We start from the raw sequence: 24,736 nt of genomic DNA on the forward strand, positions 1-24,736 counted from the left end.
TGAAAAATAATAAACTACTCAAAGCACAAAGTGAAAAACTCGCATTAATTTAGATAAAATACATGCAAGTTTGTTTCCATAAAGCTTGTGAGGATTAAAAAAAAAAAAAAGAAGAAGAAGAAGCAAACTTTACACAAGCTAATAGATTTTATTTGAGTGCCAATACTCCCAGAACAGCTACTGGGACAACTATACATAATTTGATCATGAAAGGTTTAGTGACAAGCTCTGTCTGCCATTAGCAATGCTGCTTGGTGAGGGCCTCTGTATGATATACATATTATGTCTCACAACCTCTGTTGTGTCATTTTATGAACAACAACCGCCACCGCCACCGCCACTGCTACTGCTACCGCCACCGCCACTGCCACTGCCACCGCCACTGCTACCCCCTCCGCCACCGCCACCGCCACCGCCACTGCCACTGCTACCGCCACTGCCATCAAGTTTCACTCCGGGAGATTCTTCTTTCTCGAGACCAGGGCCTTTCATGATCTGTAGAAAAACCAAAATGAGGGTAGAATGTGGGACAGAAAATGTACTTTTACGATATCAGTCAACATAAATAGCATCTATTTAACAGTAGCATACTGTTTTTCATGTTTTATACGAGGTTGATAAGTAGTTAGGGTGATTTTGAACTTCCCATATATGTGTTAGTGTAAGAATCCATGCTATACTTGACACTTACTCATAATCAATGAAGAGGGATTGTTCAAATTCAATCCCAGTGTGTAGAATAATAATTGGACTAATACCATTCCCATTTTCCTAATTCTGCATTGTTATTCATGCAAATGACTAGTATATACCTAACATATTGGAATATAAGCTCTTCCAATAGTTAGAATTTCCAAACTCTGCATTGGTTTTTTGATAAATGGGTGGCCAAGCCAACTTGTGCGCATCTCAACTAATTTTAAGACCCTGAAGGTAACTACCAAGCAAACCTTAAGGACCTTAGCATAACTCAAACTCGAGACTTTGGACATACAAATGTCTAGTCTATCATCCCCCACATACATGGTGACATTGGCAATATAAACTCTTCCATTGGTTAGAACAACTCCATACTTGGCAATGTAACTACAACATGGACAGTACATGAATATGTCTGCCACAATATAACAACAAAACACACACCATAGTACGATATAGTACGAGAAAAGGGAAGATAAATTTACTTTATTCATCTAGTTTCACAAGAAAGGCAAATGTAAAAGGTAAATTTATTTATTAAAACCCTTCCTTACCTTTAAAGCAAGCTCTTGAAAGCATTGATCCACATTTTTTTTAGTTTTAGCACTGCATTCATAAAATAAACATCCAAGCTGTTTTGCAAGTTCAATTCCTTCTTCTCTACTTACAACCCTTTCTGATTCCTGTAATCATGCATCGAATGAATTTAAATTCATAAAATGTGAATAGAAAGTGAAATTAATATGATTGAGGGAGAAATTATTAAAGACTATAAAATAGGTTATGCTAGAGACGAGTAATCATAATTAGTGTTAGGGAATTAGTGAGCCCACCAGGGAGCCCTCAAGCGCACAACAATATTGGCCCAATCCAATATGGAGAAACTCAAGAGTCCAGAGACGTCACATCAAGGCTCAACATATATTATTTGGAACTCATACTCACGTAAAAGTATAAGCCTACAAGTGAAAAGTCCATTTAATGTATATTAAAACTCATATCTTTTTACTCTTTATCTGATGTGAGACTCTATCTTCACACATGCTCCAATAATCTCCTCCTCATGTGTGAACCAAATATTGAGTCTCTCCATACTTCCCCTCAAGTCTTGATCTATCATCCGCAAGTTTATCATAGATAATTACGCACTCCTTAATCTTAATCTATAACTCTCCAACATTGAATCCAACCTAGACCACTTGCACACGCTCCATCGTGAGCCACCATATTCCATTGAGAGCCACCTTGCCGCAGTCCAACCTTGCCACATGCACTAAGAATTTTCTTTACTCAATTAAGAATAACCATGATTTTTTCTTGCTCTAGGAACCAATGCTCTAATACCATTTGTTATGGTATATGATCAATATTAAACACTAGGACCTAAGCAAACAACACATGACGAATCTAGAGCAGAGAAGAAAAAGAACTACAAAAGCAACACGAGATTTTACATGGTCACCCAAATCACAGGCTACGTCTACAGAGTCACTACGGATTTACCAAGATCAATATGAAAGGATTTTTAAGAGTCTCTCACACTCAATCTCACAAACTCTCTCTCTACAATGATCTATCTCACTCTCGCTACTATGTATCTCTCTAAGATCACAAAACTAATGAAAGAATTAAAAAACATAGAGCTACATGGGTATATTTATAGAACTAGCCTTAAACCCAATCCTAAATTAATAAGGAAATCAAAACTTAAACTAAGAGGAGATTTAGTCTTGTTTTAGGCTCCACCAACAACAATTAGATCCTCTAAGTTTCCATCAAGTTATCACATTACTCTACTTTTTTACACAACTTTTCGTAAAAAATTAAAAAGTTACTAAAATAGTTTATTCTCAAACGAGACCTGAGAATACTTTTAGTGGTTGTCGTGTACATTGGGTCCACTTTTCCTTTCCATTTTAATGATTACAATCTTCCTTGCTAAGGACATAAGCATATAAACATCAGAAGTAACTTATCAACAGCAAAACAAAACCTTACTTTGTCAACTTTATTTCCAACAAGCATCTTAATGCAATTCTTATTGGTGGAGTAAAGATCTACTTCTTTAGTCCACACATCCGACAAGTTTGTAAAGGTTTCCCTCCGTGTTACATCATAAACTGTGGATCAAGGGAGGAGAATTGCGTTAATTCAATTAACGAAAATAGTGGGATGATAAAAGCAGTCAAAAAAAATTTAAAATAAATTACATAAGCTAAATCTTTACAAGAGGATGAGTTGTTGTCAACTAATTCAAGAAAATAAAAAACTAATTCTAGAAAATAAACTTTGCCTTGCATCCCTACAATATTATATGGTTGACGGCTTTACCAAGAAGAATCCCTTGGGCTGATCTATAGTAAGAGCTTATCAATGTCCTGAACCTCTCTTGTCCAGCTGCAACATATAACACCGAGTTTAGAAACCGATCACAATTTGTCTACAGAAAAAAAAAAAAAATTCACATTTTCAATGTGTCAATGAATGTTGCGGTGCACAACCTTAAATATTGTATGAACACTCCACACATGTATGCTCTCTCTCTCTCTCTCTCTCGTCATCGTCATCGTCATCGTCATCGTCATCAATGTGTTTCTTTCCCCATCTCCTTTTGGCGATTCTGATAAAGAGTTTTGGATTTCCAAATCTAAACTACTTTTGTCTCTTAAGAGGGGGGTGAGAACCAACAGAATGAACATAGCATTTGATTCAATGAAAGAAGCTATAAATTGCACTTTTTTGGATATACCTCACCATCACATGAATTTGAGTTTAACCCAACTGGGGTGTAAGTGCTTAATTTATTAATGATTGTTTGACAATGGGTAATAATATTTTTTTTGATCAACAAATAAAAATTTCATTTAACAGTATGAAATTAAAAGTACAGAAAGATGGCATGCATCGAAAGAGTTTCGGAAGTATAAAAATACCCCTACTACTACTATACGCACCCATACAACCAATCCCTAAGCCTCTCAATTTTTTAAATAAAAAAGTTAAAAAGAACTTAACTAGAAAAATTAAAAAACATGAACCCACACACAATCAACCCACCAAAACACCTAAACCAAAAAAAAAAAAAAAAACCACTAAACCTAGACAACCAAAGCAGCCCGAACCAAACCAAAACAACATCTAATCAAACAACTCCTCTGCCAAGGCCCACTCCTCTACTGATCAGACAACTCCTCTGCCAAGGCCCACCCCTCACGCCTCTGCTGCAGCCTCTACTGCTACAACCACTCCTTAGCTGCTGCCCACGCCACCCCTAGCTGCTGCAGCTCCCACCTCCCAAAGCCCACACCCGAACTGCTAAACAAACAAAACCACACCGGCCGAGAATACTCCATAACCACAACCTGTGGCAACTCCCCTGCCGGAAACTCCAAAGCCACCACCTGCGGCAACACCCCTGCTGAAAAACAAAACATCACCCACTGATCAGTGCCCACCAAGTCTTCTTCTTGCTCACACCCGAACTGCTCACACCCAATAGCCACGCCAAGCCTCTGCTGCAGCCCACGTCTATGCTGCTGCCCAACTCCATAGCCAACACCTGAAAAATAAACCAAGCTGCTGCAAAAAACCATGCTACAGATCTTCTACTCCAAAGACACCTCCATACAAATGGAAGTTCACCCCTCAAACTCTCTAACGAGAAGGAGCGCTCGAGTGACACCCGGACAAAAACTGGATCGCCTACGGCTCCTGCGACACCCACTTCTCCACCAATCTTAACCAGAAAGCACCCCTCAAGCTCCTACTCGCCAGAAAGCGCTCGAATGAAAGTCCTGAACGACCCCCACAGCAAGGTTGAATCGCAAACCCAACGGCCCCTGGAGACAAACCTGGACGACCCCCGCAGCAACAAATAACACTCCTAGGTGGGGAAAATGAGGGATTCAAGTTTATTTAAAGAAAAATGGGTAATAATATTGTCACATTTTTTTTTGAAAATGGTTCTAGCCTTGTATGCGATGGGAAAATAGTTTGTTCAATCATTCATTTCCATTCCACTTCAGTCCGATCCAATGAATGTTTCCCTTTCTAGCCTTCATTCTTAAACAAAAAGGGAAAAAAGGAAAAAAAGAAAAGGAAAAAGAAAAAAAACATCAAACATTTCAAACAACATAGCACAAAAGCGAGATCTTTGTTTAATCAAATGGTGTGAATAACATATAACCAACAACACAAAGATAACTGAATGATGATCATGTAATGACTGTAATCATGAAAGCCCTATTAAAACAAGAAATTGAATTCTCATTTGGAATATAAGATGAAAAAAAAAATAGATATTTGTGGCAACTTATTACCTGTGTCCCAAATGGTTAGCTTCAATTTTTTGCCCCCAACAGTTAGATATTTGATTTTAAAATCCACACCTGGTCACAGTTGAGATAAGATGCGAAAAAAAAAAATAATAAATAATTAGATATAAAATAAAATTAAAAAAAAAAATCTTAGCCCCTCATGTATAACTCTTGATTTATTAAATCAATTTTAATAATATGTTCCAAACATTATAATTTCACTCATAGAAAAGAACCATAATTCAGATTGTGTTAGAGAAAAGAATTACGACTAGATTAATAATATTTGTATATCAAGTTACTTGTTGACAACTGGGTCCTTTGTTACTGCATTGATTTTTTGTTTTTTTCGAAGTTGGATATAAAAACTCATTTGGTATATTGTTTTTGTTTTTAAAATAAGTTTGTACTCTCCTCCTCCTATACGAGATAAGTTTCCTTCAATATTTCACCTCTCCATATTTATCTATATTATTTTTGATGATTCAAATCATCTATTTTATAGGCTTCATAGTAAAAGTTATATATACAAAAAAAATTAGATTTCTCAGACAATTATAAACATAAAAACAAATCACGTTTTATTTTATAAAATGAGTGATTTTAATTTATAATCTTATTTACTATTCTTTTTAAAAAATAAAATGTAATTTATTCTTATATTTATATATAATTTTTATTACAAACTCTCCTTTTGAAAAGCTCTCTCAAAAAAAATATTGCTTATAAGCAGTTTATAAATAACTTTTAACTAAAAAATTAATTATAACCATCTTTCAAAATAGACGATTTGAATCAACTAATCCGAATTTGAACTCACAAAAAAAAAGTGTAAATGAATATAAAAAGATGCAAATATGTAAAGGATCTAATCCCCCCCTACGCGCCAGCACTGCCAACCATTGGCAACCGCCGGTGACCACATCTGTTCATCTATCCACCCTCCACTATCGACCAGTACCTCCGAGAACTTGCAAAACTTTTTTTTTTTTTTTCTAATTTTATTTTCATTTGTTAAAAATAAATAAATAAATAAATAAACTGCATATCATACAAGTTTTTTATTTTTATTATTACAAAATTTATTTATTTATTTTTGGATAACAGAAAATAAGAAATTAACAACATTAACAAACAAACGATATTGAGAAGATTAAGTGAGTGTGTACCGATGGTAGGGGCGGAATATTCAGTGTACTTGGAGGTGAAGCTAAGGACGAGACTGGTTTTGCCGACTCCAGAGTCTCCTATTATCAATATCTTCAATGCCAAATCGTAAGCGATGTTCTGCTCTGACGATGAATCCATTGATGATGATGATGATGATGATGATGATGCTGATGATCAATGTCTCTCAGTTCTGTGCTTTGCTCTTTCTCTCTCACTCTCTTTCTTCATGACAATTGAGTATTTAAGGAGAGAGAGCGAAGAACAAAAAGGCATAAAGAGGGAAGCGAATGGCATCTCTACAGACAAAACAGAGGACAATTAAAATGCTATTCTTTTGCTGGAAATGTTCCGGTGTGTAATGTACATGGTATAAAATTCTACATAAAATTATGTAAATTGAATACAAATTTACATAATTTCATAAAAAATTATGTGATTATGCGAATTTATATTCAACTTATACATTTTTATAAAATTAGTTATGTAAGTTCGTAAAATTTACGTAATTTTGTGTAAAGTCACATATATACATTTATTACTGTGTAAAAAAATTGACTATTTCACTGAAATTGCACTAATTCGCATCAATTTATACCGTTCTATTCACTAATTATAGTTCAAATTTTAAAATTTATAATTCGTCTTTGAAATCGTTTTGTTCCACTATAATTGATATATATATATATATATATATATATTTTAACTTATATTGAAATATTAAAGTAGAAATGAGCGTGAAAGAGATTTAATATGTGAAATTTATTACAAATTAGTAGTTCTATATATATATATAAATATCATGTAAAATTAATTTATATTATATATATATATAATATTATGCAAATTAGTGTTATATATTATGTAAAAATTTGATAATTTATTAAAATATTTTTCAATTCTTTAATTCCTCATTCAATTTATAATTTGACTCTTAAACCATTACGCACACCCTATACACATCCAATAATTTTCCTTCTTCACTTTTGCTTATCCATTCCATATGCGATTCTGTTTTCGAGGATTTTAAAATATTTCCAAGCCCACCAGAGGCGGTGGTGGTGTGTTGTGAGAGAACGCAGCTTTCTTTCTTGCTTAAAAGCGTCTTTTTGGTGAGGAGAAAGTTTATTCGATTCCATGCCAACCCTGAGAGATTTTGACTCTGTTTGATAGAGGTTTTCAATTTTAATTTCATTTCTTGGTTTGAGTGTAGTATTTGGTTATAATTTTTAAAAATTGATCTCACTCACTTTTGTAAACACTTCTATTCGGTCATCTTTCTAGACGTCCGGTCTGTTGACCGGAATAATATTTGTTTTTTTAAACCTATAATTTTTATATTTTAAATAAAAATATTTTCATAATTTTTAAAAAAAAATTTGAGCTTTGAATATAATTTTAAATTGTGTGTTTAGTTATGAGTTGTAAATTTTTGAATCAAATATCATATGTCGTATCAAAAATTTCAAACTCAATTTAAAACTCTTTTTTAAACTCATAACCAAACAAATTTTTCACACTCAAATCATAATTCCAAAACTCACAAATTCAAAATATAACTCTATTCTCAAATTATAATTCTAAAACTTTACCAAATGCTACCTTTATTTTTATGCACTAATTCCCGGGTGTGTTTGATTGGGGGGATTAGGGAGGGAACTATTCACTATTCGGATTGCTTATCCGAAGGAGTGAGTAGTCCATTGTTTGTTTTTTTTTTTTTTTTTTTTGGATTTTTGGTGAAACCGTCATTTTGGGCCTTTTTATTAGGGTAAAGGATAACCCAATCAATTTTCTTTCAAAAAGCCCCTGATTAGGAAATGCCTACCTTAATAAGGACATTTTATATTTTCTATTTTTTTTATCACAATATTGTCCCTCTATATATACGTATAATACATTTGAAATATTTGAAATCTGAGCTGAACGAAATCAGGAACGAAATCTCGTAGGAACGAAATCGATGAAGACGATCTCCAAATATGAAAATCTCGCAGCCGAAGATCTCTCACTTGCTCAACAATAGACGATCTCCCCGCCGACGATCAACACTCTCAATTAAACAAGAGTTTCATTGAGATTTGTGACTGTTGATCGAGTTTTAGAAGTTTTTCTTCTCAATTAGGTATGTTGATTAGTTGATTAATTTTTTTTTTTGATTTATTTTTGTTGTGTTTGATTTGATTTCGTTTGACAGAACTAGAGTAAAATTTTACTCTGGTTCTATTGCTCTGTTTTTTGTTTCAGAGAATGAGAGTAAAATTTTACTCTGGTGTTAGAATGACAGTAAAATTTTACTGTCAAGAGGTGGCTTCATTGTCTGCAAATAATACCATTTCTATAAAGTGCAAATTTACTATGTTGTTGAATGGTCATCTATGGGTGTGTTAAGCCTGTGGTTTCACAGTAAAATTTTACTTTATTTCAGAGTAAAATGTTACTTTTAGATTAAAATTTTACCTTATTTCGGAGTAAAATTTTTTACTTTTGTGCAGAGTAACATTTTACTTTTAGATTCAAAATCTAACATTTTACTCATTTTTCAGAGTAAAATTTTACTTTTCTATAGAGTAAAATTTTACTTTTAGATTTAGAGTGTAACATTTTATTCGTTTTTCAAAGTAAAATTTTACTTTTGTAGAGAGTAAAATTTTACTTTTAAAATCAAGGTGTAACATTTTACTCTTTGATTCAAAGTGTAACATTTTATTCTTATTTCACAGTAAATTTTTACTTTTAGATTCTTTTTGTAACATTGTACTCTTATTTCAGAGTAAAATTTTACTTTTATGCAGAGTAAAATTTTACTTTTAGATTCCTATCTCAAGTTGTGTTGGTGACACACTGCATGAGTTGTCAATCTTTGGCAAACCAAATAGCAAAAATTAACTCTAAAATTTAGTACAATGTTATACTAAATCACAGTAAAATTTTATCAATTCAAACTAAACACAAATTGACTTTTGGACTTGCAGTGACAGTAAAATTTTACTTTGATTGACAGTAAACTTTTACTGTTAATTGATTGCAGATTTGTAAAATGGTTCCACCTCTTATGTTGTTATGCAAGTATGGTAATCGTATCATTGTGTTCAAGGTTGTGTCGAACTGTACGTTGAAGGATTTAAATGATTTCTTAAGTTGTAAATTGAAGAAGTTTGACAATAGTGGTTGCATACTGTTATCGTACTGTTTGCCTAGACATTTGCAATGCATGATTGATGATGATTCTGATTTTCAGAATATGTTGTCGCTTGTTTATCCCCTTGGTGTTGACCGGGTTGATGTGACTATTACTAAAATGGGCATTTCAAATGAAAAACATGGAGTTGGAGAATCAAGGGACGCTACTGGATCCAACATTACTGATGATGAAATGGATTTACTCCCTATGTTTTGTTAACATGAAGAAAGGACTTTGTTGTCTTGTGGATGGGTGAATGGAATTACTCATGTAGGTCAAAGATTTATAGGATGTGCAAAGGATTTCCGGACTGCATTATGTAAATATGCCATTGAGATACGATTTGAGTTTGGGTCGCTGCTGTGTGTTCAATGCAGGAGTCCAAAGCTTGTTTATGGCGAGTACATGCATCTTTAGAAAGTGCTAATAATTTTTTCTACATTAGGACTCTACATGATGAGCATACTTGTGGAGCTGCTGTTCGTACTTCTAAAAACTCAAGGATGAGTTCAAATTTGGTTGCAAGTTTGATTGTTAATGAAGTTCGTGGGAATCCCCAAACTCGTCCAATTGATGTTGTGCGTCAATTTACAAATCAATACGGGCTCACCATTACGTACAATCACGCTTGGTTAGGAGTTGAGAAAGCTAGGATTACTACTTTTGGAGATTTCTCTATGTCTTATGATGAGATTCGATGGTAAATGGATATTGTGATGAGCACAAATCCTGGTAGCTATTTGCGTCTTGACTATAACCATCAAAGTGGACGGTTCAAAGATTTTTTGTTGCATTTAATGCTTCCATTCAAGGGTTTAGGCATTGCCGTCCTCTATTGTTTATCGATGGAACTTTTCTGAAGGGGAAATATAAGGGCACCTTGTAAACAGCTACATCGAAGGATGGGGATCAAGGTAGATATTACTATAGTTTATTCAAAAGTAACAAGTTACTTATTCTCAGAGTAACATGTTACTTATTTTCAAAGTAATATGTTACTGTTATTCAGAGTAAAAATCTACTATATTTGTCCTTTTCGTTTAATGTACTTACTAATTATAAAATGTTATTTTTCAGGTTTTTTCCCTCTTACAATGGCAATTGTCGATATGGAGACTACAGACAGTTGGGAATGGTTTTTAATGCATTTGTCGAATATATTGTTGGATGAAAGACCAATTACCTTCATATCTGATTGGAACGCAGGACTTTTTGAGGCTTTACCCAGGGTTTTACCTACTGCTTACCACTATTTTTGTCTCCAACACTTGAAGGCCAATTTGAGGGATAGGTTCTCCAGTCCAAGTTTCAGCAATACTTTCAGGAGTAGGATAGTTTTTTTTATTTTCTTCATGTACTTATGCTCCGACAGTGGGATGTTTTAATCAGTGCTTAAAAGAATTACAAGATGAGGGAAAATGGATCGTTTGTAGGTTTCTATCCAATTTGCCCTATGACAAGTGGACTAATGCATATTTTAAAGGACAAAAATACAGTGAAATACACTCGAATGTGGCAGAGTCTTTCAATTCATGGATCCGTCAAGCTCGTCATTTGCCCACTACGAAGATGATTGATTCAATTAGGTTGAAGATCATGGATTTGATGTCGAGAATGAGAGAAAAAGCTAAGAAATGGAATATTTTTCTTTGTCCGGAGATGGATTCAACATTAGTAAATGCTCTTAAAAGTGAAAGAACTTGGTTGGTTAGTCGTTCAAGTGATCATGTTTTTGAGGTTCAATCCCGGCCATCGGTTAGCGTTGACATCTTGAATAGAACTTGTTCATGTTACCAATGGCAATTGAATGGATTTCTTTGTGCTCATGCGGCGACCGCTATCCGAAAGAGCGAAGGTGATTTGTATGCACATGTGGAACCATTTTATTACACTAGCAAGTTCAAAGATTGCTATGCTGAGTCCGTTTATCCAATACCCACTGTTGATAAAACTCTTGTAGCTATGGATGATCTTGTTGTCCTTCCTCTAATTTGTAAGAAGCCACCTGGTAGGCCAAGGAAGAATAGGATCCCATCTAGGGGTGAGAAGATAAGACGAGTATAGTGTGGTAGATGCGAGAAGTACGGTTATAATAGGAAGACTTGCAATGAGACATTGCCGTGAAAGACATTATTGATTTTGTAATAAAAGTATGAAAATAATGCAGTTCTTCTGCAATAAATAGTCCATAGCAATAATAGTATAGTCTTTTAGACTAGATTTGCAATAAAAGACATTGCAATAAAAGACATTTTTACTATGTTCTTGCATGGTTGTTTGTTCTAGTTTCTGATTTGCTTTGTGGTTGAATGGTTGTCTATGGGTGTGATGAGTTTGTGGTTTCACAGTAAAATTTTACTATGTTTAGAGTAAAATGTTACTTTTATATTAAAATTTTACCTTATTTCAGAGTAAAATTTTACTTTTATAGAGGGTAAAATTTTACTTTAGTGCAGAGTAACATTTTACTTTTAGATTCAGAGTCCAAATTTTACTTGCCTTTCAACGTAAAATTTTACTTTGAGTAAAATTTTACTTTCATACAGAGTAAAATTTTACTTTTAGATTCAGAGTGTAAAATTTTACTTTTGTACAGAGTCTAACATTTTACTCGTTTTTCAGTAGATTCAAAGTGTAACATTTTATTCTTATTTCAGAATAAAATTTTACTTTTATGCAGAGTAAAATTTTACTTTTAGATTCTTCTGGTAACATTTTACTCTTATTTCAAAGTAAAATTTTACTTTTAAAAATTTTACTTTTATGCAGAGTAAAATTTTACTTTTAGATTCAGAGTGCAACAATTTACTCATATTTCAGAATAAAGTAAAATTTTACTTTTATGCAGAATAAAATTTTACTTCATTTCAGAGTAAAATTTTACTTTATTTCAGAAAATATGTTAACCCCCTTAGAAAAACATTTCCAACCTGCACCAAAATTTACCACAACACACAAACTCTCCTGATGATCATCATGCAATCTTTGTGCAAAAATAATCTAATAACACAACTACATATATCATCAGAAATACACAAGTATAACATGTATCATTGTATTCTATCCATAACAACGTTCGTTTCTAGTCAAAACAATATCCTTCTATAATAATGTGTTAATCACCAAACCACGGTAAAATTTACTTAGAACAATAGACATAGCATGTACTATCTAATACTCTTTTAGTATTCTTTCACTTACAATTTCTTTTTCACCGTTCTTTCATTTACAAAAACTGAAATTACATACATCATTCACAGTAGTTCCCCAGAACTTGTCCACATTATCATCCTTGAGGTCTTAGCTCTTGCCCATTTTTTTTTTTTTTAAGGTTGAAGTGTTCCTCAGTCCATGCTTTTAGATAATCATTCAAAAATTGATGCACTATTGACGCTAGGAAATTGTTAATTTCATCATCTTCCATAGAATTTGCAATAGGCTCATCTCTTATGATTTGACGCATGATATAATATACAATAATTCCACAAGCAACACTGTTAATAAAAATCAATATCTTGTTACATTTAGTCAAATTTGAAAACTACCAATTCAAGCATGTAATAGTAGTGTGAAATACTTACGATGTTGGGCGTTGTTGTGGACTATCTTTCACCGAAACCAAGTTTGCAAACTTTCTTCTACCTCTCTTCGTTTTGTTAGCCAACTTGCTATCCACATATGTTATCTAACATCATTGCATAATTGTTTGGTCTCGATTAAATTCAAGAATAAAAACAGTAAAAAATTACTGTTAATATGATGCAAAGCACTTACAATCTTTTTTGCATCCTTAAGGTAAGGATCTTCTCTGTTGTCTCTTGGCCTTAAAGAATTGTAATGTCTCCACTCATCAAGTTCAGTGTCAAATACAAGAAGTGTCCAGTGGTAGGGTTTTTCTTCCTTCTTATTCCCATTAGAGTTCATGCAAAAGTGAAGGTATCTATATCCACTCAAATCTTGCTCAAGAACTTGGTCAATTAAATGATTTCTCAAATCTCCATAACCCCATTTCACTAATGACTGCATTTAATCAGATAAGAGTGTCATGTGTTAAGTTGTGTTGGTGATACATTGTATGATTTGTTAATCTTTGGCAAACCAAATAGTAAAAATTAACTCTAAAATATAGTACAATGTTACACTAAACCACAGTAAAATTTTATCAATTCAAACTAAACACAAATTGATGGCTTACCCAACAAAGGCTTGAGAAAAAGAATGACTTATTCTTTTCCGGCTTCTTTGCTTGTTGCTCAATCTCAAGCATTTCTACAAAGATGTCAATGACCTACAAAAATAAAAATCAATTAAATATATGTTAGTAAAATGAACTATTTTTAGTTATTGAAGTGAACACTAGTCATTGAAAATTGTATGGCCAGTTACATTATTTGCAATATCACCATCTCTCAGAATTGTATCCACATCATGCAATGTAACATATACTCCATTTCCTGTGGCGGACCATATGATTACACTAGTCATAAGGTAAAAAAAATGTTGATTAACACGTTACAGTTTGATAACAGTAAAAATCTGTTGTTTGATAAAATTAAAATGATCTTACTCTGTGGTTTCCAAATTGTAAATCCTGTTCAGTAGACACTTATCATTCTCATCAAGCAATTTGCATATTGCAACCTTATCTGGAAACAAAACCCTTTCAACTGGCTTTGGTTGGCTTAGAGACAAGTTGTCAACACAAATCACTTCATTTGATATCATTTCAATTGCTTGTTTTGTGGTCTTTTTTTTCTTTGCCTCTCTTGGCTCACATTCAAAATCAAACATCTATTTTTTCTCCCTTGCCTTGATTTTGATTTTCTTGACCATGGATGTTTGCAATGGCTCTACGACTATAGGTGTTTCTTTCAATGTAGTTTGAATCCCAAAGTTTTGCTCTTGTTCTACTCCTTTAGCATGTGGCATTTGTTTAGAAGCAAAAGCTTGGGTAACCGCATGAACTGCATTTTCTTCAATCTGTTCAACCAACTATTTATTTTCATATTCAAGTACTTCAAACTCCTTTCTCAATTTCTCCATTTCTTTCTCTGTGTTGCTCATCTTTTCATCATTTCTTTTGTTTTTGCCTCTTGATCCTCTTGTATTTTTTGCATTGTTTCCCTCATTTTCTTCAGTTCTTCAACCAATGCCATATTTTCACTTTTCAGCCCCTTGTTTTCCTTTTGAACTCGTTCTAATTTCCCAAGATCAATGAAGTCCTTCAAAGGTTGATCATCTCCTAAAGCTTCAGCTACATGATCTTCATCTTCTTTAGTCTCCAAATTTTCCTCCATATCCAGTGCATCTTCTTCCTTATCATTGCGAATAAGATCTATTTCTTTTCTGGAAATGGGTTTCAGTTTATCGTGATTTACTTGCATTTGAAAAATAGAAAAAGAAAAGAAGTCAGCAATGAAGAAAACTTTAACCACCAGAGTACAATTTTTTCTTTGTTTCAAAGTAAAAGTTTACTTTGATTGTAAATAAAATTTTACTCTAATTTTAAGTAAACTTTTACTCTGTTCAAGAGTAAGTAAAATTTTACTCTGATTGTAAGTAAACTTTTACTCTGATTTAAAGTAAACTTTTACTCTGTTCAAGAGTAAGTAAAATTTTACTGTTATTATAAGTAATAGTTTACTCTGGTTGTAAGTAAACTTTTACAATAAAAGTTTACTCTGATTGTAAGTAAACTTTTACTCTGTTCAAGAGTAAGTAACATTTTACTCTGATTGTAAGTAAGCTTTTACTCTGTTCAAGAGTAAGTAACATTTTACTCTGATTGTAAGTAAAAGTTTACTCTATTCAAGAGTAAGTAAAATTTTACTCTGTTTCAAAGTAAAAGTCTATTCTGATTGTAAGTAAACTTTTACTCAAATTTTAAGTAAATTTTTACTCTATTCAAGTGTAAGTTTTATTATGTAAGTATACTTTAAGCAAAATGAACCAGTAAGGCTGAGTTTGGAAAATGATACCTCTTCAGGCTTTAGTATTTGCAATGACCTCTTCATTAGCTTTTTCCTCAACGTTGATAAGTCCCATCGAAGGAGCCTTGGACATAAATTTTTTCCTTGAGGTTGAATGAGGGTAGTATGCTCGCATAACCAGTACTGTAAAATAAAAAATCGAAATTAGTTAATTCTCTAAAGATATATTGCATAATATTTCAAGTAGTTCAATTTACTTACCGAAAGAAGAAGTACACATCTAGTTACATTTTCAGGACTTCCTAACGAAAAATGGATTGAAGTAGTCAATGTGGATGCAACTACAATCGACCATGCATATGAATTCATCATTTCCAAATCTTCTACAAGGGCGACAAAAGCCCATCCAACTGTTAGACCAATTGTTGGTAATAGCAAAGTTGCCACAACAAACAAACACATTATTCGGGCCTCAACATCAACTGTCGTTGTGCTTTCCAATGCATCTCTTAATGCCTCTCGCAAACTCTTTACGGATATTCTTGACATATTATGAAACCTTCTCTGCACAAAAGTTGATTCTTGTTGCTTCCCATATGAGACGTCTACTTTTTTCGTTCCCGATTTTATCCCAAAAATAAAAGTAACGTTACTATCCCGTATGTCACACGTTTTCCCCCCAAGCTTAAATCCCTTTGCATGAAAGTCATAACATTTGATCATATCCATGACATTATCATCAACTTTCTTGAACTTCTTTAACACCACATCTTCTTTCTTCCAAAAAGATTTAAACAACATCCCAAAAGGTGTTCTCTCGAGGATACTAATATGTCTTTCAGTGAACCTCGTGCCTCGCATTATGTTTATCAGTGAAACAGTATTTGACCTATATTGTTTCACATAGTTCTCCCTCTCTCGCACTCCATGTACAACATTCAATTTCGAAGGTTTTGTTGTTGAAGGCATACAACTTTCATCATCACTAGCATTGGACTGAACTTCTTTACTACTTTTGCCTTTTTTTTTAGGGACTTTCTTCTTTTGTATAACAGTTGGTAGAACTTCAAAATCACCATCATCACCACATTTGCTTCTTGTAACAACCATTTTAAAACAGTAAAAAGTTTCCCTATATCAGTAGTGTAACATTTTAGTTTAAACAACAAAGTGACAAAACAAATAAGCACTAAAGAAAATGCACAAGCATTGTAATGAGACAGTAAAGTTTTACTTTGTTTGGCAGTAAAACTTTACTTTTATTGAAAGTAAAATTTTACTCTGATTAGAAGTAAAATTTTACTCTGAACAATATACCCTAGGAAATAAACCAAAAACACATGCAAAATTCATAGAACCAAGAATCAACAAAACCTTGTCTCAATTTTGACTATACGCAACATAGTTTTGAAATTAACATGTACAATTCACATTCAAACCGAAATCAAAGAAATGACGAAACTACAATCACATTCACATACATAAATAGGTACATACATATATATATATATATATATATATATATACAAATTGATATGTACATTTATGTAATGAGCAAAGCCTAGAGTTAAAGTAAAATTTTACTCTGAAAAAATCATGAAGCAATTAAAAGCATTGAAATTGCAGGACCAAAACACATTCAATGAGACAGTAAAGTTTTACTTCAAACCGAAATCAGAGAAATGACGAAACTACAATCACATTTACATACATAAATAGATATGCACATTTATATGGACCAAAACACATACAAATTGATATGCACATTTATGTAATGAGCAAAGACTAGAGTTTAAGTAAAATTTTACTTTGGTTGGAAGTAAAATTTTACTCTGAAAAATTCATGAAGCAATTGAAAGCATTGAAATTGCAAGACTAAAACACATTCAATGAGACAGTAAAGTTTTACTTTGTTTGGTAAAACTTTACTTTTATTGAAAGTAAAATTTTACTCTGATTAGAAGTAAAATTTTACTCTGAACAATATGCCCTAGGAAATAAACCAAAAACACATATAAAATTTATAGAACCAAGAATCAACAAAACCTTATCTCAATTTTGACTATACGCAACACAGTTTTGAAATTAACATGTACAATTTACATTCAAACCGAAATTAGAGAAATGACGAAACTACAATCACATTCATATTTATGTAATGAGCAAGGGCTAGATTTAAAGTAAAATTTTACTCTGGTTGGAAGTAAAATTTTACTCTGAAAAATTCATGAAACAAGTGAATCGAAATCATTGAAATTGCAGGACCAAAACACTATAGAAATCAAAGCAACGAAATTCCTGCAAAACTGCATACACCATTCTGAAAATACCTAAATTAGTTTTCAAAATTTTTAAACCTTAACATTCTCACATGATTTAGTAATTTAAAGTATTTTAAGATAGTGATAAAAATTTTAGAACAGATGATCCTTAGTGTAACCCAAAATCCCAAACTCTACTCACCCTAATGCGACAATGAAAAAAAAAAAAGAAAAAAAAAATCCTTAAAAAAACTCGCAAAATGAAAACAAAATGAAAACGTAATCTCATACACTAGTACCCAGACAGACTTTATAACATCGAAAAGGGAAAAAATTACCTGCAAAATGTGTGTCCAAGAGAGAGACTAAAGTGTAATGCGGAGTTTGATTCAAGCCCAAGCGACGAACCTGTAATGTTCCAGGGGTAGAAAGACAAAGTAGCTCTAGAGAGCTAGAGTAATGAGACTCAGAGAAGGGTTTTCGAATGAGGCTAGGGTTTTCGAATGAGGATACTCAGAGGAGGGTTGTCAAACGATGAAACAGAGCAAGGGAAGAAAAACGATGCGATTGTTTCATATCTCCCTACTTATACGGAAGGACATTTCAATCAATTCATAATATTTTTTTAATTGAGGGGCTTTTGGGCTCATTGTTTTATTCTGTGGGTTTCACACAAAATAGGCACAATGGGAGGGGCTTTACACCAAAAATCTCTTTTTTTTTTAGTCTGCCAGACATGGAGTGCGGCCGGACTCCTTATTCCCCATATGGGGAATTATACTATCCCGGGGGGGGGGGGGTGTGGGACAGTTTTGGGGTACTATTTACTGTTGCGATTAGGTGGTAAAATGACCATTTTGACCCTTTACTATTTAATTATGTATTATATTTAGTAAAATTCAATAAAATTTAAATGTATCAGTTTAAAAATAAAATAATTTTATTTAAATTTTTATTGATGTGTTATTTATTTAATTTTTTAAAATAATTTTCTATAGATATTTTATTGATGTTTTATTTTAAAATTTGTTTATATTTTATTTAATTTCATTATTTAAATGTTAATAGAAGTTTTATTTAATTTCATTGTTTAATTATTATTTTTTTTTAAAAACAAATTTATTTAAAATTTTAATTAAAAAAATAACATATATTTTTGATATTTTATTTACTTAATTTAAAAAAAAATAAATTTATTTAATTGTGTAAAAAATAAAATAAAATAAATTTTTATTTAATCTAGCTAAAAATAATTAAAATATTAAAGATATGTTTAATATTGCTATTACTTAGTAAATAATTGAAAAATGGTAAAATAGTCTTTTGTTCATTTATCCTATCTAGTCCGTCCAACTAAAGTTGGATTCACTAAAAATAGTCCTTTCTAAACATCTAATCACATGACAAAACAAACCCAGGATACATATCCAATCCAATCAAATAGTCCGGGGGATTCGCAGTCCCAGGACTCAAGTCCGATGGATTCTAATTCCTCCTTATCCAGTCCGTCCAATCAAATACACCCATTCAGTTTACACACACTTAAAATTATGTTTAGTTGAAAAATAGACAGAAAAAAAAAATTGAATGAAAATGTGAAAAAATTGATAGGATTCAAATTTCAAATTATATGTGATTGAGTTGGAAAATGAATTTAAAAGACAAAAAGTGGGATTATATTTTTTGCTCACTTTTTCTTCTCTTGTGTTTTCCATTATAACCAAATAAAAAGTAGAATTGTATTTTATTTTTATTTTTTTTCATTTCTCTCATCAAATTCTCCAACAAAACATAACCTTAATGTAATTTGTTTTCAATATAATTTTGTTTTAAAATAAAAATACTATAATAATCTTATCTTTTTTCATGCAAACCTTAATTCTAAAACGTCACAACCATCCTCCATATTGTCAGCCCCACTACTCTTCTATTAGCCCCTACCATTGCTTTGTTTTTTTTTCCCTCCGCTTGCGACCACCTTTTGCCATGAATCATATACTTCCACTAGCCTCTGTCACAAACTATCCACTTTTTAGATTGACTGTAGAGGTCTAGGATAGAAAGAGATGGCTGGAAGTGGTGGTGGTAAGTGGGTTGAGAGTGGTAGCGGTAATGGCGATGGAGGGTTAAGAGTTGCGGCAACAGTGGTGAAGGTGGAGTGGGTTGATACAAGAAAAACTAAGATTTTGAAATTGAAAATGAAAATATTATTAAAATAAAGGATAAATTGCAAATACACCCGCTGATATTTGATTAAAATACAAATCGCGCCCTGTAGTTCTGAAAATTACATTCAACCCCCCGAGATCTCTAATTTCATAACAAATTGCCCATTTTATTAATAAATCATCAAATCAATTAACAGTTTTTAATGATATTAGAAATATGTTTTAATTAACAATTTAGGTAATTTTATTATTGTATAGGAGAACAATTATGAATTTTATTTTTTTAGTTAATTCTTTTAAATAAAAAAAATTTAACAAGAGGATGCTTGTAATTTTTCAAACCACAAGGGGCAATCTGTACTTTAAACAAACCTCAGGGGGTGTATTTGTAATTTTTCCTAAAATAAAAAGATGTATACTAATATTTTTTATTTTTTTAATGTATGTACTGAGAAGGTATTCATTCAATGTGTACAGTAAAAGGAATTAGTGTATGAAAATAGAATTACCCGTCAACTAGTGACATAAAAAAAATATAGGGCAAATTACAGATAAATCTCAGGGTTTGATCTTTATAAAAAAATAAACATTGAATTTTTAATCTTGTTAATTTAAATTTTAATCTTTTAATTTGTTTTCAATTTAAACCATTTGTTTATTTTCATTAATTAAAACTGACAAAAAAGTAGTATTTTAGCCATTAAAATAAATGTAAGTTCACATAAAAGTTTAAAATATCATTTTTTGTTAAGTTTAATAACTAAAATATTATTTTTTTTTGTCAATTTTACTTAACAAAAGTAGACAAATAATTTAAATTAAAAAAAAATTAAAAGATTAGAGTTTAAATTAATAAAATTAAAAATTAAATATTTATTTTGTTATAACGGTCCAACTCTAAGATTTTTAATGGTTTTTTTTTTTTTTTTTGGGAGGGGGGGTCTGCAATCCTTATGGTCATGTTTGTTGCTTTACATTGCTTTAGCTAGTTTGCCGTATTTTAGCTTTGTCTTCAACTTTGCGGCCCAGCAACTATAACTTATTGCGTTTACTGGCTGCCTATGCAAACACTTGTGGTAGCTTGGCGGGCTAATGAAGAGTATTAAATAGCACCCACACACTTTACACTTTGGCAAGTATCCAAAACGAGACCTTCAATTTTGGGCAGAAGAAGGTTGCACAAAGCAATAAACAAGAAACAAATCAATTAAATTTTTTTCACTGAAGTTGGCAGAATCAGTAAACTCGAATCAATGTTGAGTGTAAGATAAATTGATAGAAGATAAATTGATAAAAAGAGAATAAATTGTAGAGAGAAATTGTGTATCTCTTTTATTATATATTTGTATCTGTGTTGTTAACTCCTTTATATAGAGGAGAGGTTACATAATTTGGAGGAGCCATTGAGGAACAGCTTACCGAAAGTAGCCGAAAGGCTTACATAAAGGAAACACTAATGATGAAAGCAAGCAATCACTAATCTATTATAATGCTAACATATTATAATAACCTATTATATAATATTATATACTAACATATGAATAACATATTATAATAGGATAGGTTATTATATAATATTAACATTGAGAATAGAACCTTCAGCCTTCATAGCCAAGTGGTGGTACTGGGATGTACAGTTCTTCATTAGTTTTAAATGGAAGCAAGGCAGTGCCTTGTGTTCAGTGTTCCATCAACAGAGATAACTTGACCAAAAAATCCAGAAGTATGTTACGTAGCACTTAAAAAGCAATATGATACTGATAAAATGCCCGGGCCAGCATAAGAATTTTTAGTGTATCATTATATCTGTTATAACAAGCTGCACACAATCACAGGAGAAAAAAAAAATTGAAAGCCTAGACATTTTTTATGCACTCTCAACAAGAGAACACTAGCTTTCATATTTGTAAAGCATACAGCAGCGGAGACCTTCTTCCCCTTTTAAGTAACCCTGGTAACAGAATTCCATTGTGGTTTTTGAAATGTCGGAACCATCTTGTCAAGCAGAAAGGGTCAACGGCAACCCTCACCAGTGGCAGAAATAAGTTATAATCCGGGGTGGTCTTTTTAACTCGCTACAACATTTGGCGGGAACACCTTCTGAATAAATTCTAAAAAGCGCTGAGAGTAGAATGTAGGATCCACTGCAGATATTGACACAGAATTGAATTGAATAGACTTGTATGCATGCTCAATCTTCTTACTCATGTTGTAGTCCTGCAATATGTCGATGATACCAAGGTACAATACGACATCATATACTTCATGAAACATCTCTTTATCCTCTTTCCCTGGAATACGCTCTGCTGTTGCTGGCATGTTCACTCCAAGCTGGATTTGGAGTCTGCTTAACCAGATATGAGGAAAAACCAAAACCAAAATCAATTTCTATGTGTTCTAGAAAAATATGGCAAAAATTTTTGTGTCTTACCACAGAACAATCATAACAATTGTTCAAACATGTAGGTTTAGTCATTTTGGTGCTTTACCTACATCAGTTAATTGTGAAAAGTGAATCGATCATTCATGCTTTCTGCCGAAGCTTTGGCACAAATTAACAAGAATTCTCTTCTAGTTTAATGATCATACCTTGCTGTTCCCGGAAGAAGAAGATCCACTTCCTCATCACCAGTAGCAGATGCAGCTCTCAATCGGCTACCTCTGATATGAGGACCCACGATAAAACTATTATCATCAGCTCCATGAGGGACCAAAACAAGGCCTTGCGGGTAGTTGGAGATCTCGTCCTCTATCGGTTCTGATTGAATCATCCCAACAATAGATGACAAAGTTACATTTGCATTCTTATACAATTTCAGTATCAGAAATTATTTTTTTTCAATTCAATGCTTGATACATTTTAACATTCAGGAAGTTTTTTTTGTTTTTGTTTCTTTTCGGCTAACATTAAGGAATTCCAAACATCAACATATTCAATTACTGAAGAAAATCAGTTGTTCGACATGAAGCTTACCTTCTTCTGCAACAATTCCCAATCCATCTGCTGTTACACTTCGATTGAAAGGCATACGAGATCGCAGGTGTTGAGGGGCTCAATAATGGACGCCTATCAGAAGGCTGTAATCCATGATGTGCTCTGCTTCCAAAAATTTACTATCAATTTCAATCTGCCTACATAATGAGAGATTAGATAAGTAGTCAAAATATGCATGAAAAGAGAACCATAAGTATTAACACAATAAGAATGCAATACATATTGAATTTAAAATTGAATAAAAATATATATTTGAAACCATTTTTGAAATATAATTTTTAACACACACGTTAAATTAAGCTTTGGAGTTTTTAAGAAACAACATTGAAAAAAATTATTCCATTTTATTTTCATAATCATTGAATGCATTTCTTTTGTTCATTTCTTCTGATGATATTAACATGAGTGTACTTGTCTTCTGTCAACTTATTTTAGGTACAAATAAAATCATTAAGGTTTTCAACAAATAAAATCCCGTAGCTTACCCCTTCAATGTTTATTTTGCAATAAAATCTATAAATCACTTCAGATTGACTGAAATGATGTGTTTTCATTTTTTAGTTTTTTGAGTCAATGCTATGAAAAGTATTTTTGTTTGAATATATCTTGACTAAATTAAACTAAATCAGTCAGAATCAATCCCTTGCCTTGGCTTTACCCCACCCCCCTCTGCAAAAATTCTCCGCCACTGTTTATAGATGTATATGATTTTTTACTTTTCTTGTAATGATCCATACTCAAAAGACCATGTTTGTTGCTTTGTCTGTTTTTTATATGCAGCCTCCAAGCATCAAACTCAGTAAACCCGATGCAGGTAAGGCTTCAATTGAATGCCCACCAAACTAAGAAGCACGGACACTTCTAAGAAGGTAACGTATCCGTGTCGTATCCGTGTCGGACACCGACACTCTTTGGACACTTTCCCGACACGTGTCCGACACTCTTTAAAACGTGTCCTATTTTTTAAAGACCCGGACACTCTTTGGACACTTGGAGAATACATGTGTATCTCTTAAACACACGTGTCTATCAATTAGACACATGTGAAACCAATTATAAGTTTGAACAAAACAACTTAAGATACAATAATAAAACAAAAATCATATAAATTCATAAGAATTATTGTCATATTTAATATTTTTATTATCTTTGAATGATATATTCATATATATAACATATAATAAATATATAAAATTATATATTTCATGCGTGTCCCCCGCATGTCGTGTCCTGCATTTTTTGAAAATTAGCGTGTCGGCGTGTCCGTGTCGTGTCACGTGTCCGTGTCCATGCTTCTTAGCCACCAAACAATTCTTCTTTTAAAATCCCTGGTGCTTACTTTGTCCTCAGTCTGTTGGGAAGCAGCCTGCACAAATCACGACCGGGAATGGGCTTTTGCTTGTATTGTTACCTTCTGGATACTTTCACCCTTAAGATCTATCTATCTATATATAATCTCATTTTCCATATTCTGTTAGAATTGATCTTGATTTGGTTTAGTGGTAGTAGATAACAATATTCTTTGCTTTTCAAGATAATTATGTAGATTTGGGAGGTGCATAATTCTTGTACAAATCATTGTTGACTATAGAGAGACAAAAGCAATTGCCTCTTTTGAATTTAAAGTATATGAATATGTGATCTAGGACCCTTTTTTTAGCCAGCCTGTAAACTTGATCTTATCATGGTTTTCTTCAAAAGTGAGCCAGGGTATTACAATAATATTTTAGAAAACAAAAGCAAAAGTAGAAACCATCTATGAAAAAGGGACACCTTGGGTAGGGTTTTGGTTCAAATGCTTTCACCATTGATCCGGGAGATGAAATGAAGATTGGCTGTTTATCTGCATTGGTGCCAACCATTCAGGTCACCAACACACAATGGTTGGATTGAAATTTGAATACTGGACTTCCAAGCGAAGCAGGTAGATGATCCACCAATTTTTTTGCTTCTTGTCAATCTTGCAATTAGCAAATTAATAAAATTAATTTACTGCTGCATTGAAGAGTAAAAATT

The 24,736-nt window shown here is 32.5% G+C and overlaps 3 protein-coding genes across 6 annotated transcripts; 1 reads left to right on the top strand and 2 right to left on the bottom strand.

Moving 5' to 3' along the window:
* Positions 1–15: 15 nt before the first annotated feature.
* LOC114295439 (ras-related protein RABC2a) lies at positions 16–6,517 on the bottom strand. 3 transcript variants are annotated; one of them, XM_082919444.1, is made up of 6 exons: positions 6,185–6,517; positions 5,019–5,087; positions 3,031–3,096; positions 2,698–2,819; positions 1,254–1,382; positions 16–495 (listed from the first exon to the last, which is right to left on the bottom strand). In XM_082919444.1, the coding sequence occupies exons 1-6, from the start codon at positions 6,321–6,323 to the stop codon at positions 310–312; spliced, it is 711 nt and encodes a 236-aa protein (XP_082775570.1). In that variant the 5' UTR covers positions 6,324–6,517; the 3' UTR covers positions 16–309. The 3 variants fall into 3 exon arrangements, with proteins under 3 accessions (XP_082775570.1, XP_082775572.1, XP_082775571.1); XM_082919446.1 differs by lacking the exon at positions 1,254–1,382; XM_082919445.1 differs by lacking the exon at positions 5,019–5,087 and having other exon boundaries at positions 6,185–6,489.
* A 3,553-nt stretch (positions 6,518–10,070) lies between these two features.
* Positions 10,071–11,430, top strand: LOC145821407 (uncharacterized). The gene is made up of 3 exons (XM_082917916.1): positions 10,071–10,203; positions 10,444–10,595; positions 10,756–11,430. Exons 1-3 carry the CDS (start codon positions 10,071–10,073, stop codon positions 11,428–11,430), a joined length of 960 nt encoding a protein of 319 aa, XP_082774042.1.
* A 10,143-nt stretch (positions 11,431–21,573) lies between these two features.
* On the bottom strand, positions 21,574–24,680 carry LOC114295445 (phosphatidylinositol 4-phosphate 5-kinase 9). 2 transcript variants are annotated; one of them, XM_082919452.1, is made up of 4 exons: positions 24,494–24,680; positions 22,700–22,853; positions 22,315–22,483; positions 21,574–22,069 (listed from the first exon to the last, which is right to left on the bottom strand). In XM_082919452.1, exons 2-4 carry the CDS (start codon positions 22,752–22,754, stop codon positions 21,793–21,795), a joined length of 501 nt encoding a protein of 166 aa, XP_082775578.1. In that variant the 5' UTR covers positions 22,755–22,853; positions 24,494–24,680; the 3' UTR covers positions 21,574–21,792. The 2 variants fall into 2 exon arrangements, with proteins under 2 accessions (XP_082775578.1, XP_082775577.1); XM_082919451.1 differs by having other exon boundaries at positions 22,700–22,857.
* Between the last annotated feature and the right edge of the window lie 56 nt (positions 24,681–24,736).

This window comes from Camellia sinensis, chromosome 3, assembly GCF_055761805.1.
Source record: "Camellia sinensis isolate YWXY chromosome 3, ASM5576180v1, whole genome shotgun sequence".
In the NCBI taxonomy this organism is placed as follows: domain Eukaryota; kingdom Viridiplantae; phylum Streptophyta; class Magnoliopsida; order Ericales; family Theaceae; genus Camellia; species Camellia sinensis.

Coding starts and splice junctions, on each gene's coding strand:
- LOC114295439 (XM_082919444.1), bottom strand. CDS start 6,323: ATGGATTCATCGTCAGAGCAGAACATCGCTTACGATTTGGCATTGAAG. Junction 5,088..6,184: donor ATATTCCGCCCCTACCATCG/GTACACACTCAC, acceptor AACTGTGACCAG/GTGTGGATTTTAAAATCAAA. Junction 2,820..3,030: donor AGCCCAAGGGATTCTTCTTG/GTAAAGCCGTCA, acceptor CTTGATCCACAG/TTTATGATGTAACACGGAGG.
- LOC145821407 (XM_082917916.1), top strand. CDS start 10,071: ATGGATATTGTGATGAGCACAAATCCTGGTAGCTATTTGCGTCTTGAC. Junction 10,204..10,443: donor AGGCATTGCCGTCCTCTATT/GTTTATCGATGG, acceptor GTTATTTTTCAG/GTTTTTTCCCTCTTACAATG. Junction 10,596..10,755: donor TTTTTGAGGCTTTACCCAGG/GTTTTACCTACT, acceptor TGTTTTAATCAG/TGCTTAAAAGAATTACAAGA.
- LOC114295445 (XM_082919452.1), bottom strand. CDS start 22,754: ATGCCTTTCAATCGAAGTGTAACAGCAGATGGATTGGGAATTGTTGCA. Junction 22,484..22,699: donor GGGAATTGTTGCAGAAGAAG/GTAAGCTTCATG, acceptor TGATTCAATCAG/AACCGATAGAGGACGAGATC. Junction 22,070..22,314: donor CTTCTTCCGGGAACAGCAAG/GTATGATCATTA, acceptor CTGGTTAAGCAG/ACTCCAAATCCAGCTTGGAG.